At 34.6% G+C, this 16,307-nt stretch overlaps 1 protein-coding gene across 5 annotated transcripts in view; it reads left to right on the top strand.

Annotated features, from left to right (window-relative positions):
• The window catches only part of LOC149782311 (pleckstrin homology domain-containing family G member 5-like), a 416,669-nt gene that overhangs the window by 379,452 nt on the left and 20,910 nt on the right, over nucleotides 1–16,307 (top strand). For all 5 annotated transcript variants that reach the window (XM_089933695.1, XM_089933694.1, XM_089933693.1 and 2 more), the window contains 5 exons: nucleotides 2,976–3,071; nucleotides 5,137–5,187; nucleotides 9,193–9,342; nucleotides 11,710–11,820; nucleotides 16,106–16,255. In XM_089933695.1, coding sequence (XP_089789821.1) covers nucleotides 2,976–3,071; nucleotides 5,137–5,187; nucleotides 9,193–9,342; nucleotides 11,710–11,820; nucleotides 16,106–16,255 — 558 coding nt within the window. The remainder of the gene's footprint in view (nucleotides 1–2,975; nucleotides 3,072–5,136; nucleotides 5,188–9,192; nucleotides 9,343–11,709; nucleotides 11,821–16,105; nucleotides 16,256–16,307) is intronic.

Here is a 16,307-nt window from a genome sequence, read left to right as displayed (position 1 = left end):
GATCAAGCCAGTACACATCATTGATGGGTTTCCATTTCAGAAGTGTGTTGCTCTGTCGTTTCATTATGACCAAGCCAGTACACATCATCGATGGGTTTCCATTGTGTGTTGCTCTGTTGTTTCATTATGACCAAGCCAGTACACATCATCGATGGGTTTCCATTGTGTGTTGCTCTGTTGTTTCATTATGACCAAGCCAGTACACATCATTGATGGGTTTCCACTGCAGAAGTGTGTTGCTCTGTTGTTTCATTATGACCAAGCCAGTACACATCATTGATGGGTTTCCATTGCAGAAGTGTGTTGCTCTGTTGTTTCATTATGACCAAGCCAGTACACATCTTTGATGGGTTTCCATTTCAGAAGTGTGTTGCTCTGTTGTTTCATTATGACCAAGCCAGTACACATCTTTGATGGGTTTCCATTGCAGAAGTGTGTTGCTCTGTTGTTTCATTATGACCAAGCCAGTACACATCTTTGATGGGTTTCCATTGCAGAAGTGTGTTGCTCTGTTGTTTCATTATGGCCAAGCCAGTACACATCTTTGATGGGTTTCCATTGCAGAAGTGTGTTGCTCTGTTGTTTCATTATGACCAAGCCAGTACACATCTTTGATGGGTTTCCATTGCAGAAGTGTGTTGCTCTGTTGTTTCATTATGACCAAGGCTACACATCCTCAATGTTGTAATGGTAGTTAGTACAGCCATTTGGAGTTGACTAAGAGCCCCAGTTTTTAAACAGATGTGTTATGGATCAGAAGCACCAGAATTGTTTCCAGATGCTTCAAACTTATACACAAATGCCAATTTAATAGATCCTAACATTTAGATTTTATTTCACCATTGCAAAAGATTTCTTGGAAAGCTCATATTATTCTTCATTTTAAATGACAATTTTGTTTATTACCTCGACTCTTAATCAAATAATTACTATATTACTTTGTGTATTACCTCGACTCTTAGTCAAATAATTACTATATTACTTTGTTTATTACCTCGACTCTTAGTCAAATAATTAATATATTACTTTGTTTATTACCTTGACTCTTAGTCAAATAATTACTATATTACTTTGTTTATTACCTTGACTCTTAGTCAAATAATTACTATATTACTTTGTTTAATACCTTGACTTTTAGTCAAATAATTACTATATTACTTTGTTTATTACCTCGACTCTTAGTCAAATAATTACTATATTACTTTGTTTAATACCTCGACTTTTAGTCAAATAATTACTATATTACTTTGTTTATTACCTTGACTCTTAGTCAAATAATTACTATATTACTTTGTTTATTACCTTGACTCTTAGTCAAATAATTACTATATTACTTTGTTTATTACCTCGACTCTTAGTCAAATAATTACTATATTACTTTGTTTAATACCTTGACTTTTAGTCAAATAATTGCTATATTACTTTGTTTATTACCTCGACTCTTAGTCAAATAATTACTATATTACTTTGTTTAATACCTCGACTTTTAGTCAAATAATTACTATATTACTTTGTTTATTACCTTGACTCTTAGTCAAATAATTACTATATTACTTTGTTTATTACCTTGACTCTTAGTCAAATAATTACTATATTACTTTGTTTATTACCTCGACTCTTAGTCAAATAATTACTATATTACTTTGTTTAATACCTCGACTCTTAGTCAAATAATTACTATATTACTTTGTTTATTACCTTGACTCTTAGTAAAAAAAAATTACTATATTACTTTGTTTAATACCTTGACTTTTAGTCATATTATTACTATATTACTTTGTTTATTATCTTGACTCTTAGTCAGATAATTACTATATTACTTTGTTTATTACCTTGACTCTTAGTCAAATAATTACTATATTAATTTTATTCTAAAGAACAGACTATCAACTAAATGAGTGACATTCTCTGTGACCCTTTAAATTTATGGTGACTCACGTGTCAAAAGTATACTTTAGATTAATACCAGATAATGTAGGCTTACAAAGAATTTCTGTTATAATGTAATGATTACATCAAACCGCCTGGCCTTTGCCAAGACTCCATCAATCAGATTAACATATCGCTTAGCTAAGGTAATGCTGTTCAAATGTTATGCATGCCAGTTTTTTAAACTTCCTCCAGATTTTAAAGATACTACTGTGAGAACTAGACTAACTTTTTGTACAAGTTTTCTTCTAGGTTTACTTCCCCTCCAGTGTGAGTTTGAATTATTTACACTCTAAGGTTCCTTTGTTCATTGCCAACCAACCCCTCCTTCTCATTTGTACCACACAAAATCTCTACCCACTGATTTAAACAGGAAACATACTTAAGCTTTTGAAGTACAACATTTAGATCACAGTAACTTAGTTTTAATAGGTCAAAGACAAATGTACTCCAAAAGACATATTCAGAGTTGTATTACCCTGTGATCAGCAGTGAACTAGATACTGACTTGAATATAAGCCTGAACCAGAATTACTGTAGCATGCATATAGGTCACACTGACCTATTTTTGATGAGAGAGTTCAGAACTTACCAAGTAGCATTTGTGCACAAGACTCCAACTATATTGTGCATGAGAAACCAACTTAAAGACATATGTGAAATAAGGTGATAAAATACCACCAATGCCACGCTTTTGTGGTAACGGTGATGATTCCATTCTTCCACTTGGCAGATGTTTGGCAAAATCGTACATTGTTTCACCTATTGTTCCTTGCATAGAGAATGTGACTTTCATCTTAGTTAATAATGGACTCCATAAATACAGTAAGTGTTTCCTTGCATGCATTATGTTAAACAGCCCAATCTTTGATATAAATAGTCACTCCTGGCATTTGTTGAGATTTGACAAAATTTGGGTATAGTTCATTTTTTAATTTAACAAATTTCACTCTTATTTATTATCTGTTCACTCAGTAACATTTTCCTTAATTTTATCTACTTCCTAGGTTTCATATTTTCAAAAGTTGTGTGTCTGTACATTTCAGGCCCTGACTAAACGGCAGCATGACCAGCAGGAGGCCATTTGGGAACTGTTACAGACAGAACTACATTACATACAGTCCCTCAAGGTTATAGCTGATGTAAGTCACAGTATATTGTTTGTGGACCTTGGATTATGTAAACTTGTTTTATCGGTTGACTGTTGCGATTTTTGCATTTCATCAGCAGAGAGATGCACAATTTAGGCTAAATTAGGTTTGCAGTGTTATTATGCCTTTATTTGTAAGGCAGGTGGGATAAACTTTTCAGGTTGTTTGGTTTTATGAATCTGTAGTCATATAGATGTGATCATATATAATGCTAAACTCATAGGTCAACTTATCTGATTATGACTACATCTATGATCATACCATAGTCATGAAACTTGTTTGAGGGGATGCATTCCATTGAGTAGAGCATCCTTACATTTTATATAGGTATCAATGACCCATATACAATGGTACAGTGGATTCAGTAGGTTTTTGTTTCACTTCCATGAGCATTATGCAATATAGTAGTAACTTTTCTGCGCAGTAACAGTGGTTATAATGGCAAGCCTGTGAACACAGGTAAGACATTGGGTTTGTGGATTGGGAGATGGGATGTTTATTGGTCCTAATGTACCTAACAGATGTAGGATATCATACCCTGTGCACAGCCACACTTCTAGTAATATCAATATTTTACAGAGTTATCACCCCTGTTTGACTAACTTGTGTATTGAGAGATTCATTGACCATATTATCTGAGTCCTTGCAATAACTTGATCTCATAGATTAATGTCACTGCTACCTATTTTCAAACTTGATTATTCTGAACATTCTGCAGCAATATATTGAACATCATGTTGCTAATTATCAATTTCAAACGGGTGCTGAGAAAAAATATATTTGTGTAACGTAATTTTGTGACTTTATCAGAGCAGAAAATGCATTATTCAGAAATATTCAGTATTTGCATTAGGTAAAGAAAAATGTATGATATCAAGAGATGATTGCTTGTCACCATTCATAATCAATAGTTTAGAAAAAGTCACATGGAAAAGTACTCTGTTTGTATATATTGATGCACTGCATTTCTAGACCCAACTAAAGGCAGTTTCTCCATGAAAGTGAGTAAAATACTAAATTTTAAAAAATATACCAAGACCAGCCCTTAATAATAAAGGAACATCCTCATTACATTCAGAAAACTTTAATGTGATTGGATGAAAATTTCAATGTGATTGGATGACAACTTGAATGTGATTCAAGGAAAACTTTAATGTGATTGGATGAAAACTTTAATTGTTTAGTAAACTTTAATATGATTGGATGAAAATCTAATGTTTTCTTTTAAAAAATTCAGTTCATTGTGTAGTTTAGACTTGGAAATATTTAGAAATGCTATTAGTAAAATTAATTTTAGATTGTGAGTGTGTATTTAGTAAATTCCTTTTAAGTTATTTAGTGCATTTTATTTGAAGTAGGAAATGATTGGCAGGCCATTACAATAGTAATTCATACTCGATGAAGTTTTGTCATTTTTTTTATGCCACATGATTATGCCATTAAGATTGGTACTGCTATCCTTATCCATCCAGCCAACTGTCTGCCACACTGTGGTTAACTTCAATGGTTAGGTCAGTTTCATGCATTGCATTATCAATGTTCTGTGAAGATATACCACATTAACTCACTTATAAGTTGAGTCCAACTGCAAACTGCACAGACTAAGATCATCCATCACATGATGCATTGGTAAATCTAAGTCTGTGTGCTTTGTTAGGAAAAGTCAGTAGAACAAACAGCATAGACACTACTCTGCCAGTGCACTATTCTATGGTAGATCAGGGTCTGTGTTCTTTGCAGATGGACTCAACATTTAAGTTAGTACATGTTGTATATAGTTTACAACAACTTTTAACAGCAACTTTTAAGGGGGTATATGTTCTATATGGTTTACAACAACTATTAACTGGGCATGTGTGGTATATAGTTAACAACAACTTTTAAGTGGGTATATGTTGTATATGGTTTACAACAACTATTCATTGGGCATATGTGGTATATAGTTAACAACAACTTTTAAGTGGGTATATGTGGTATACAGTTTGCAACAATGTTTACAAAAATTGAGATATATGACCTGCAGGAAAATATAAATTGTTTTTATTTTCCTTTTCAGCTGTTTCTTTGCGTATTGCTTAATATTCAGAATCAGATGCTGCTGAATGAGGTATGTACCATTTAAAATTATAATGATACATTGATACATATTGGCATTATTGTTTGGTGTGATACAATGTGTACTGCTGCCTCTATATTGCAATACCGACAAATATAACATAGGGAATACAATAATATTTTATTATGTAAAACTATTGACACAAGTTGGGAGCACATGAAATAATCAATTTGCAACCTGGTTTAACCTTCTCCTAGTTGTATTTTTTTCTTTTTATATTTTTTTATACCTTTGACAGCTAGTGTACTTCACATAGTACACACAAATGTCAATATGCATCTATGTGCATACATGTGATGGGAACACTTTATGACAGCATCAGTATGCATGCATATGATGGAGACATTTCACAACAGCATTGATATGCATACATGTGATGGGGACACTTTACAACAGCATTGATGTGCATAAATGTGATGGGGACACTTTATGACAGCATTTATATGCATACATGTCAAGGGAAAACTGTTTACAACATCATTTGTGTGTATATATATGATGGGAACACTTTATGACAGCATCAGTATGCATGCATGTGATGGGGACATTTCACAACAGCATCAATATGCATAAATGTGATGGGGACACTTTACAACAGCATTGATATGCATACATGTAATGCAGACACTTTATGACAGCATCGATATGCATACATGTGATGGGGACACTGTTTACAACAGCATCTGTGTGTATACATGTGATGGGGACACTATGACAGCATCAATGTGCATAAATTTGATGGGGACACTTTACAACAGCATTGATATGCATACATGTGATGGGGACACTTTATTACAGCATCAATATGCATACATGTGAGGGGGACACTGTTTACAACAGCATATTTGTGTATACATGTGATGGGGCAACTTTATGACAGCATCGATATGCATACATGTGATGGGGACACTGTTTACAACAACATCTGTGTGTATACATGTGATGGGGACACTATGACAGCATCAATGTGCATAAATTTGATGGGGACACTTTACAACAGCATTGATATGCATACATGTGATGGGGACACTTTATTACAGCATCAATATGCATACATGTGAGGGGGACACTGTTTACAACAGCATATTTGTGTATACATGTGATGGGGCAACTTTATGACAGCATCGATATGCATACATGTGATGGGGACACTGTTTACAACAACATCTGTGTGTATACATGTGATGGGGACACTATGACAGCATCAATGTGCATAAATTTGATGGGGACACTTTAAAACAGCATTGATATGCATACATGTGATGGGGACACTTTATTACAGCATCAATATGCATACATGTGAGGGGGACACTGTTTACAACAGCATATTTGTGTATACATGTGATGGGGACACTTTATGACAGCATCGATATGCATACATGTGATGGGGACACTGTTTACAACAACATCTGTGTGTATACATGTGATGGGGACACTATGACAGCATCAATGTGCATAAATTTGATGGGGACACTTTAAAACAGCATTGATATGCATACATGTGATGGGGACACTTTATGACAGCATCAATATGCATAAATGTGATGGGGACACTTTACAACAGCATCTGTGTGTATACATGTGATGGGGACACTACAACATCATCAATATGCTTACATGTGATAGGAACACTGTTTACAACAGCATCTATGTGTATGCATGTGATGGGGACACTTTACAACAGCATCAATTACACAGCATCAATATGCATACATGTGATGGGGACACTTTACAACAGCATCAATATGCATACATGTGATGGGGACACTTTACACGCCATCAATATGCATACATGTGATGGGGACACTTTACAACAGCATCTGTGTGTATGCATGTGATAGGGACACTTTACACAGCATCAATATGCATACATGTGATGGGGACACTTTACAACAGCATCAATATGCATACATATGATGGGGACACTTTACACAACATCAATATGCATACATGTGATGGGGACACTTTATAACAGCATCTGTGTGTATGCATGTGATAGGGACACTTTACAACAGCATCAATATGCATACATGTGATGGGGACACTTTATAACAGCATCTGTGTGTATACATGTGATGGGGACACTTTACAACAGCATCAATATGCATACATGTGATGGGGACACTTTACAACAGCATCAATATGTGTACATGTGATGGGGACACTTTACAACAGCATCTGTGTGTATACATGTGATGGGGACACTACAACATCATCGATATGCTTACATGTGATAGGAACACTGTTTACAACAGCATCTATGTGTATGCATGTGATGGGGACACTTTACAACAGCATCAGTTACACAGCATCAATATGCATACATGTGATGGGGACACTTTACAACAGCATCAATATGCATACATGTGATGGGGACACTTTACAACAGCATCTGTGTGTATGCATGTGATAGGGACACTTTACACAGCATCAATATGCATACATGTGATGGGGACACTTTACAACAGCATCAATATGCATACATGTGATGGGGACACTTTACACAGCATCAATATGCATACATGTGATGGGGACACTTTACAACAGCATCAATATGCATACATGTGATGGGGACACTTTATAACAGCATCTGTGTGTATGCATGTGATAGGGACACTTTACAACAGCATCAATATGCATACATGTGATGGGGACACTTTATAACAGCATCTGTGTGTATACATGTGATGGGGACACTTTACGACAGCATCAATATGCATACATGTGATGGGGACACTTTACAACAGCATCATTATGCATACATGTGATGGGGACACTTTACAACAGCATCAATATGCATACATGTGATAGGGACACTTTACAACAGCATCAATATGCATACATGTGATGGGGACACTTTATAACAGCATTGATATGCATCCATGTGATGGAGACAATTTACAGCAGCATCTTTATGCATAAATGTGATGGGGACACCTTATGACAGCATTGATATGCATACATGTGATGGGGACACTTTATGACAGCATTGATATGCATACATGTGATTGGGACACTGTTTACAACAGCATCTGTGTGTATGCATGTTATGGGGACACTGATTACCAAATATATTAAAACCTGTTTTGTAAGAGTACTGCCATGCAGGACTACCTTTCGTAAATGGTGACATTGTAAATGCATGGATTAATGAAGAGTATACTGTTTTTAATGTAATAATTTCTAAGCAGACTGCATTTTTGCCAGAGCAAGAGTCAAGTGTTAAGTGTTGTAAAAATTAAATAGCATAGGATATACTTTGTGATGAGACTCTGTTTTGTTTTGATGATACAGTGATTCACAAGGTCAACAGATTCTCAAGAATAATATTTTCACATGATGTGACGGTTTGCTTTATCTACAGATAATATACCTGAATAATATTGTCACATGATGTGACGGTTTGCTTTATCTACAGATAATACACCTGAATAATATGGCCACTGTTTATTGTATTGTGCATGTTTTTACTCCACCCAAAGTTCATGTGGTCCACACTGTCTTCTGATAACATGCCACTTAAATAATACTGAGACAGTATATTTTTTTTTTTTTTAAATCCACTCAAAACTGCTGATAGTACCTCTTAAAAAACATTGTCACAATGTGTTTTGGATTTGTTTCTACTCTGCACAGATTTAATATGATTCCTATGATCTACAGAAAGCACACCTCATTAAAAATATTGTCACAGTTTTTAATTTTATTTTTACTCCACCCAAAGATCATGATTCACATGGTCTATAGATAACACACCATACAAATACTGTTGTTACAGTATAGATAACACACCATACAATGAATATTGTTACAGTATAGATAACACACCACACAAATAATATTGTTACAGTAAAGATAACACACCACACAAATAGTATTGTTTCAGTGTGTGCTGCTTTATTGTTTTTACCTCACCTTAAGTTCATGCATAATAAAAGTGCCTAAAGTGTTTCAAGAAGGAAAATTGTTTTAGTACTCTTTTCATTTTAATTTCAGATAGAAACAGAGAAGTTATTAAGCAATATTGGGGAAATTACCGCCTGTAACAGTATATTTTGGGAGATGTATTTATGCAAAGTGGTACAGCAGTCGCGCACTTACCGCAGTCCTCTAAACCCTTCACTTATAAAGGAAGGTTTTAAAAAGGTATACAAAAATTAATTTTTATGTGTCATTAAATATTTGCAAATGTAACTTTTTCAGTGTATTTACAGCATAAAAATTTTGAAAATGTCAGTTGATCACAAATTTTGAATTTATTATATTGGCTTCATAATCACTAGAACTATAGATGTGTCTTCTTTTTATACCGTAATGAAACAGCAAGTTTTGAACCTGAATCAGTTTTGGATGGAAAATATTACAATGAATGAATATTTAAGTCAGAGTAGTTTTAATGAAATGAAAAAGTTCAAGTTGTCAGTATCATAGTTTATTGCAAAGCATTTTTAGTTGTTGTTGTTGTTGTGGGGTTTAACGCCATTTTTCAGCACATGATAGGCTATACATGGCGGCCAGTATTAATGGTGGAGGAAAAACCCGGGAAAACACCAGAAAGAACCACCGACCCACGAGAAGCTACTGGCAGCATTTTTAGTTTCCTTCACAAGTTTACTGTGTGGTGACAACTGTTGGCATTGATTGTGATTATTGAGTTTCACAATTAATAGGCTGTCCTTTGTGATGATGGCATAATCTGCTGGTTATATGATTTATATTATTTTATTATCCACCTTGCATGAAACAGAATGAAAACTCAGGACCTTTGCTGCTCACTTGCACCCACTTAAACTCTAATGGCCAAGCATTGATGAGCTCACATGGCCAAGCATTGATAAGCTCACATGGCCAAGCATTGATGAGCTCACATGGCCAAGCAATGATGAGCTCACATGGCCAAGCATTGATGAGCTCACATGGCCAAGCAATGATGAGCTCACATGGCCAAGCATTGATGAGCTCACATGGCCAAGCATTGATGAGCTCACATTTATATTCACATTTAGCTGGTATTTTTATGCATTTAGTGCACATTTTGGAATTATGCAACACACTCAGTCGAAAAGATTAGAGGTCCCCATATATAATCCTCTTGAAACACCTTGAAAAGTGCAATACCAATTAAACAAGAATAAAAATCAAGGTATGCAAGTGTTGGTGCTGAAATCACAGTTTGGTTAGTCTGTCCTTTATATTTCATCTCTGCCAAAGGTCACCTGATTCTTTTGTTAACAACAAACAAACCAACTTTTTTCCCCTTTATTTCTTAGAACACCTCAATAAATATCCAGCTTTTGGCTTTGAACTAATTACAGTAACAAGGTGATCAGTTAGAAGCTTGTATTGTAAATGTCAGCCATTTTGTAAGAATTCATAATTGGATTACTCAGCACATATCATTACAAGGATCACTGATAAGTCTGGAAAATTGTTAAAGCTACATTAAAATTCCAAATTTCTCTCTCTCTCTCTCTCTCTCTCTCTCTCTCTCTCTCTCTCTCTCTCTCACACACAAATACACACACACACATTTCAATCAAACTTGGAATATCATCAAAAATCTCATGAAGGCTTACTAATCAGCAAAGTTAGCTCTGTATATATTAATAAAATATTGCGCTGATTACTAACCTTGTTACCACAGATCCAATTTGGATCAAACTTTGGATGTATGCTTACATCATTAGAATCTCAGATGAGTTCAGTAATGAGTCAAATACATGCATATTAGTTAGGTCATCTTGACCTTGTTACCATTCTGAAGACTGTGCTACTGATCTGATTTCAATAAAAGTTGGAATATGTATACTTATATCAGTAATATGTCAGATATGTTCTAAAAAAAGCAAGATACATTATACAAAAGAGTTGATCCTGTATCTGATTGGCCAAGTTTGTTACTGTTTGGAAGCCATATGTCTGATCTAATTTTAATCAAACTTACAATATAAGTTTATATCAATAAGATTTTGGATGGATTCAGTAATGCGTAAGATCCACACATATTAATGAAATCATCTTGCATTCATTTTTCTTGTGCTTGTTGCCACTGTGAGGACCATACTGATCTGATTTTGATGAAAATTGGATTGTATTCTTAATGTAAACAGAATTTAAGAGTTGTAAAGATAATTAATTGTACGGGGACATTTCACTGATATCATCAAAAACAGAATCCACTCTATGGGGAATTATCATTTGAAGAGGATTTACTGTATAAGAATTTTTCCTGATAATCATTTTAACAAAATTTACTCCTTGGTTTTAATTCTTTTTTAAATGTGTGTGACCTGCTAATGTTTAACCTCATGGCACAACATATGGAAAAACACAGGAGCTAAAACAAAATTGATACATGTGGAAATTTAATAAGAAGACCCTTGTAGAAAGGATATCTCACTTTTCTGGACAAATGAAATTAATGCAAGTAAAATTTGTCATCATTTAAACATCAGCATCTGGTATTTGTTATGGAATATTAGTGCATTATTTTAATGTAATTTTTTTAAATAGTTTCCAGAGTTATTCCACCCATATATCAACTACTGCGCTTACCAGAAGTCCTGTCAGGAATACATGAAGGTCCAGTACAGTGAGAATGACCTCTTTAAGATGTTTGTCATCGTAAGTTTTACATTTCATACGGAGATACATTATGTACGGAATTTGTTTGTGTATGACAGAATAAGAATTTCGTCATTACATAAAGGATCAAACAATGAGAAGCGCCAACACCTTTTTAATTGTTGGCCATATCTACTATCACAGGTTGGTAGTGGGGGAAATTGAGGGCACTCATTGAAAAAGCACTATTTTGCAAGAAGTGGCTTTTTCCCAAGTCACGATTTCACTTTGATTTCTATGACTTTACAGTAACAATTAATTTTTTTCCCAAATCATAATCTGTGAACTAGAATCTAAAAAGATAAAAGAAGATAAGCTAGTAATGTGAACATGTTTCTTTATACACTTTGCTGAACATTCAGGGTATGACTCCATCCTCACAAAACTTAAAACCTTTTTGCATAATCAGTGTCAATTTTGAGCCTGGTATAAATGTACTGTTGTTTAATATTGTTATAAAACTAGCTTCCGTTATCTGACCATTCATAATTTTCTTGGTTGCTATAACCCAAGAAGTTAAATACTCAAAGAACAAAATAACCCTTCTCCCAATCTCTGAATTTAAGTATCATTGTAAACATTGATTATTTTGCAAAACCACAACTTTGACAGTGAAGGTGTCAACATCAGTTACAGACTTTAAAACGTGTGTGGTGATGAATCTGATCTGTACTTGTAAATCTGATGTGTACTTGTAAATTTGATGTGACACTTGTAAATCTTATCTGTACTTGTAAATCTGATCTGTACTTGAAAATCTTATCTGTACTTGTAAATTTGATCTGTACTTGTGAATCTGATCTGTATCTGTACTTGTAAATCTGATCTGTACTTGTAAATTTGATCTGTACTTGTGAATCTGATCTGTACTTGTAAATTTGATCTGTACCTGTGAATCTGATCTGGATCTGTACTTGTAAATCTGATCTGTACTTGTAAATTTGATCTGTACTTGTAAATCTGAGCAAACAGGATAGACTCTGATCCACCATTTCACACATAGTTCTGTTGGATGTACACTTTATACATTTGGGTTCATGCTGTACTTTACATAAATATGATAGACTAGTCCACCCATCTTTATCTTTACATTTATATGTTCGACTGGTTCACTCTACATTATCATTATGCATGCAGCATGATTAGACCAGTTGACCCAGCTTTATCTCAAACAGGTAAATATGCTAGACTAGTTCGCCCAATTTTATCCTTACACAAGTAATATGATGAACTGGTTCACCCAGTATTTATCTAAATATGATGGACTGGTTCATGAAACTTTTGTCTTTACACAGGTAAAACTATGATAGTCCAGTTCACCCAACTTTGTATATCTGTGACCTTTACATTATGCCATTCAGTTTACAATACCTGCCATGTTATAAAATGTCACTATGCAAAAACAGTTCTGAACTACCAGATCCCGTGATATGACCAAGTTTGGAAAGACATGAAATTTAAAAAAGCATACATGAGACACTTCCACAATCATCTCTCATGAAGAATTGTGGGGGAAGTTTATAAAGCTCAGTACTGCCTGCAACAAGATGTAAACAAGAAAAGAATGGATTTTATTGAACAATTTCTTCCTTATGTAGGCATTAATTATGAAATATGAAGTAAAATGTTAATGAGAATTAAAATAAAATATAAATAGTAACCAGTGATATTGATTTTAGGCATACCGATATCTTGGTATACTATATAGCTTGTGAGATTTTATTCTCTACAGTTCTTTTTAGGTATTTTAACACTTTCCTTCATATCACCTACAATAAACTAGAGGTAAACTTCCTTTTCTCTTGCAACAGTTTAGTATGATATTATACAGAACAACATGACATCAAATGACAATATCCCAACATGGCCTGCAGGGCAGAATTGCACATTGATAAGTGAATATTGAAAAACTTGATATATGAATATTTCAGATCTTAAAATGTATTAATTAGTGCTTTTTGTTTGTTTCTAATGGATGCATTGATTAATGGCTTTATTCTTGTTTATGTGTATATCAAGCGCAAAAAGTTCCTAGTTAGTGTGCCTTCAACACATTCCACTTGAATCTGCTGTTATCATTGTTGTGTTGGCTGTTTGGGCATGTGTTTATCTTTTTTTTATGAAGAGGTATTTCAGATTACTAGCAAGGTCTTGAAATAAATTTAATCCTCAGTTATTGATCTGATAATCTGGATTCCATGATCCTACCCGCAAAGATAGCAGCATTCATTTGCATTCCGTTAAATTTTCAATATTTACTGATCTCAGGCTAACTGTTTAGGATCTGACCTTTACCTTGGCATTTACTAGGATATGATAGGAATTTGGAGCTGTTGTCTAATCACCCAGACACTACCAGTCCTAATTGCCTGTTTGCTTTGCTCTGGTGGACTAAGTGGTTAGAGTGTCTACCTCAGAGCAGGTAGTCACAGGTTCAAACCCCAGCTGAGTCATATGGAAGATTTATAAAAATGATACTAGCAGCTGCCTCACTTGGCACTCAGCATTATGAGGTTAATGTTGGGACTGGTCAGCTCAGTGTGAGGATAATGTGACTGGGTGGGACATGATACTACATGTCTGTGGCATGATGCCCTAGTGCTAGACATCACTATAAACTGCTACACTGCAGATATTGTAGCAATATGACTAAAATTGTCAAAGCTAAGTTTAAAATCCAAAATAAGCATACAGTTTGCATTTGTTTTTAGACAGGTTCTAGTATGTACAAACTGTCATGCAGACTAGGCATGGACTTGTTTTGCAATGTACAACAGCCTACGGCACGTGTATATGCTTTCCATGAAAACATGCCTTTCACTTAGTATAATGGCACATGCTCAGACCACTCAAAAAGCCAGTTGTTGTTGTTGTTGTTATAGGGTGTAAGTACACCATTTTCAGCACAAGACAGACTATACATTGCAGACAATATAACTGGTGGAGGATGAACCCAGGAAAACTCCAGAAAGAACCACAGACAGACAGGAAGCAAACTTTCTCACTTATCTGTATTGTCCGAGTCCGACACTTGAACTCACACAGAAAGAGATGAGATTGCAGTGATCCATAATGTAAAGCATTTTAGACCACTTGGCCACTCTTTATTGTCATCTTTACAGTTCTTTCTTGCATTTTCTCTCATGTATTATTTTACTGTCAGACATAGAATACTGCATGGCTAAATTACATGTAGAACATTGTGCTGCAGGGAAGACAAGCTTTTTGGAATCTTTTACTGGTTCAATTATGGTAGGATTCACACTCTGCTTACAGTTGCCCATTAGAATGCTATATTTAGTCTACAGGCCAGTTGTGATATTTTGGGTGTGACTTTTTTGGTATTTCCACAACTTGATATGCCCATTATTTTGTTTAAAATGCCATAAACAAACAAACCAGCTGGATTGTTTTAGAAAGCTAGACTGTTGTCCAGTTTGCCAAGAAATGCAATCTTTTAATACACCATTAAATATCCCATGATAGATTCATCATCCACTGAACACAGAATTACTGTTTATACTAGTTTATAAGTCTAGTCCAACTCCAGACAACTTAGATCCTCATCTACCATCCCATAATATAGCAGGAAATCAGGATCTGCAAGCACATTATGGGATGGCAGTTCAGAGTCTACATTATTTCCTCAACTTAAAAGCAAGTATATTCCATAATTATGTGGACTTTTGGGACATGTCTAAAGGAGAGATACTGGCTGTTCAAACAGTCATGGTGACCACACCAGTTCTTGTGAAATTTTCTGTGCCAGGTTTGTGGATATGCAAAAGAGACTTCCATTTGGCATCTTTTCTCATCAATACCTATAGTTTTTATTTGTTTTACTTATTTTTCATTGCTCTATTTTTATAAAATTAAATCCTGAAGCAAGTGATTGATGTTTCACTGATGCTCAGTAATGACTTACATAAAATATTTTATAAAATGTAAAATTGAATCTTTAGTGATGGAAGGAAGGAAAAGCTGACTACTGACTCCTGGCTGTCAATATTGATTATTCATCTATACTGAAATATGGATTGTTGTTTTCTCATTTGTTTAATTTGTTGATTTTTTAAAATCTGTTTTGGGTGGACTTTGTGTAATTTTTCCCACTATCAGGTGGACACTATGAATAGGTCAATAAGAACACCCTAAATGTACCAGCACATAAAACTACAGAGCACATTCTTCCATATGCCTTTGAAATGTGCAAGCACTTAATTATTAGTCAAATATGATGCAAAAACCATTTTTTAAAATCAGCGATCGTAATACTTTATTTCAGTGGGCAGAGACTCAAAAACAGTGCAATAGGTTGAAGCTGAGTGATCTTCTTGTAAAACCCATGCAGAGGTTGACCAAGTATTCCCTATTACTCCAGGCAATCCTGAGAAAAACGGATGATGACATTCAACGCAAGGATCTGCTAGAAATGGTAATTAAGGCTTTCATGTCTAAACTTGACATCATTAATTGTATATAAAAGT

Source organism: Sinohyriopsis cumingii, chromosome 15 (genome assembly GCF_028554795.1).
Source record: "Sinohyriopsis cumingii isolate HCF-2022 chromosome 15, ASM2855479v2, whole genome shotgun sequence".
NCBI classification, from domain to species: domain Eukaryota; kingdom Metazoa; phylum Mollusca; class Bivalvia; order Unionida; family Unionidae; genus Sinohyriopsis; species Sinohyriopsis cumingii.
Note: the sequence above shows the minus strand (reverse complement) of the source record. Positions and strands in the feature narration are given on the sequence as shown.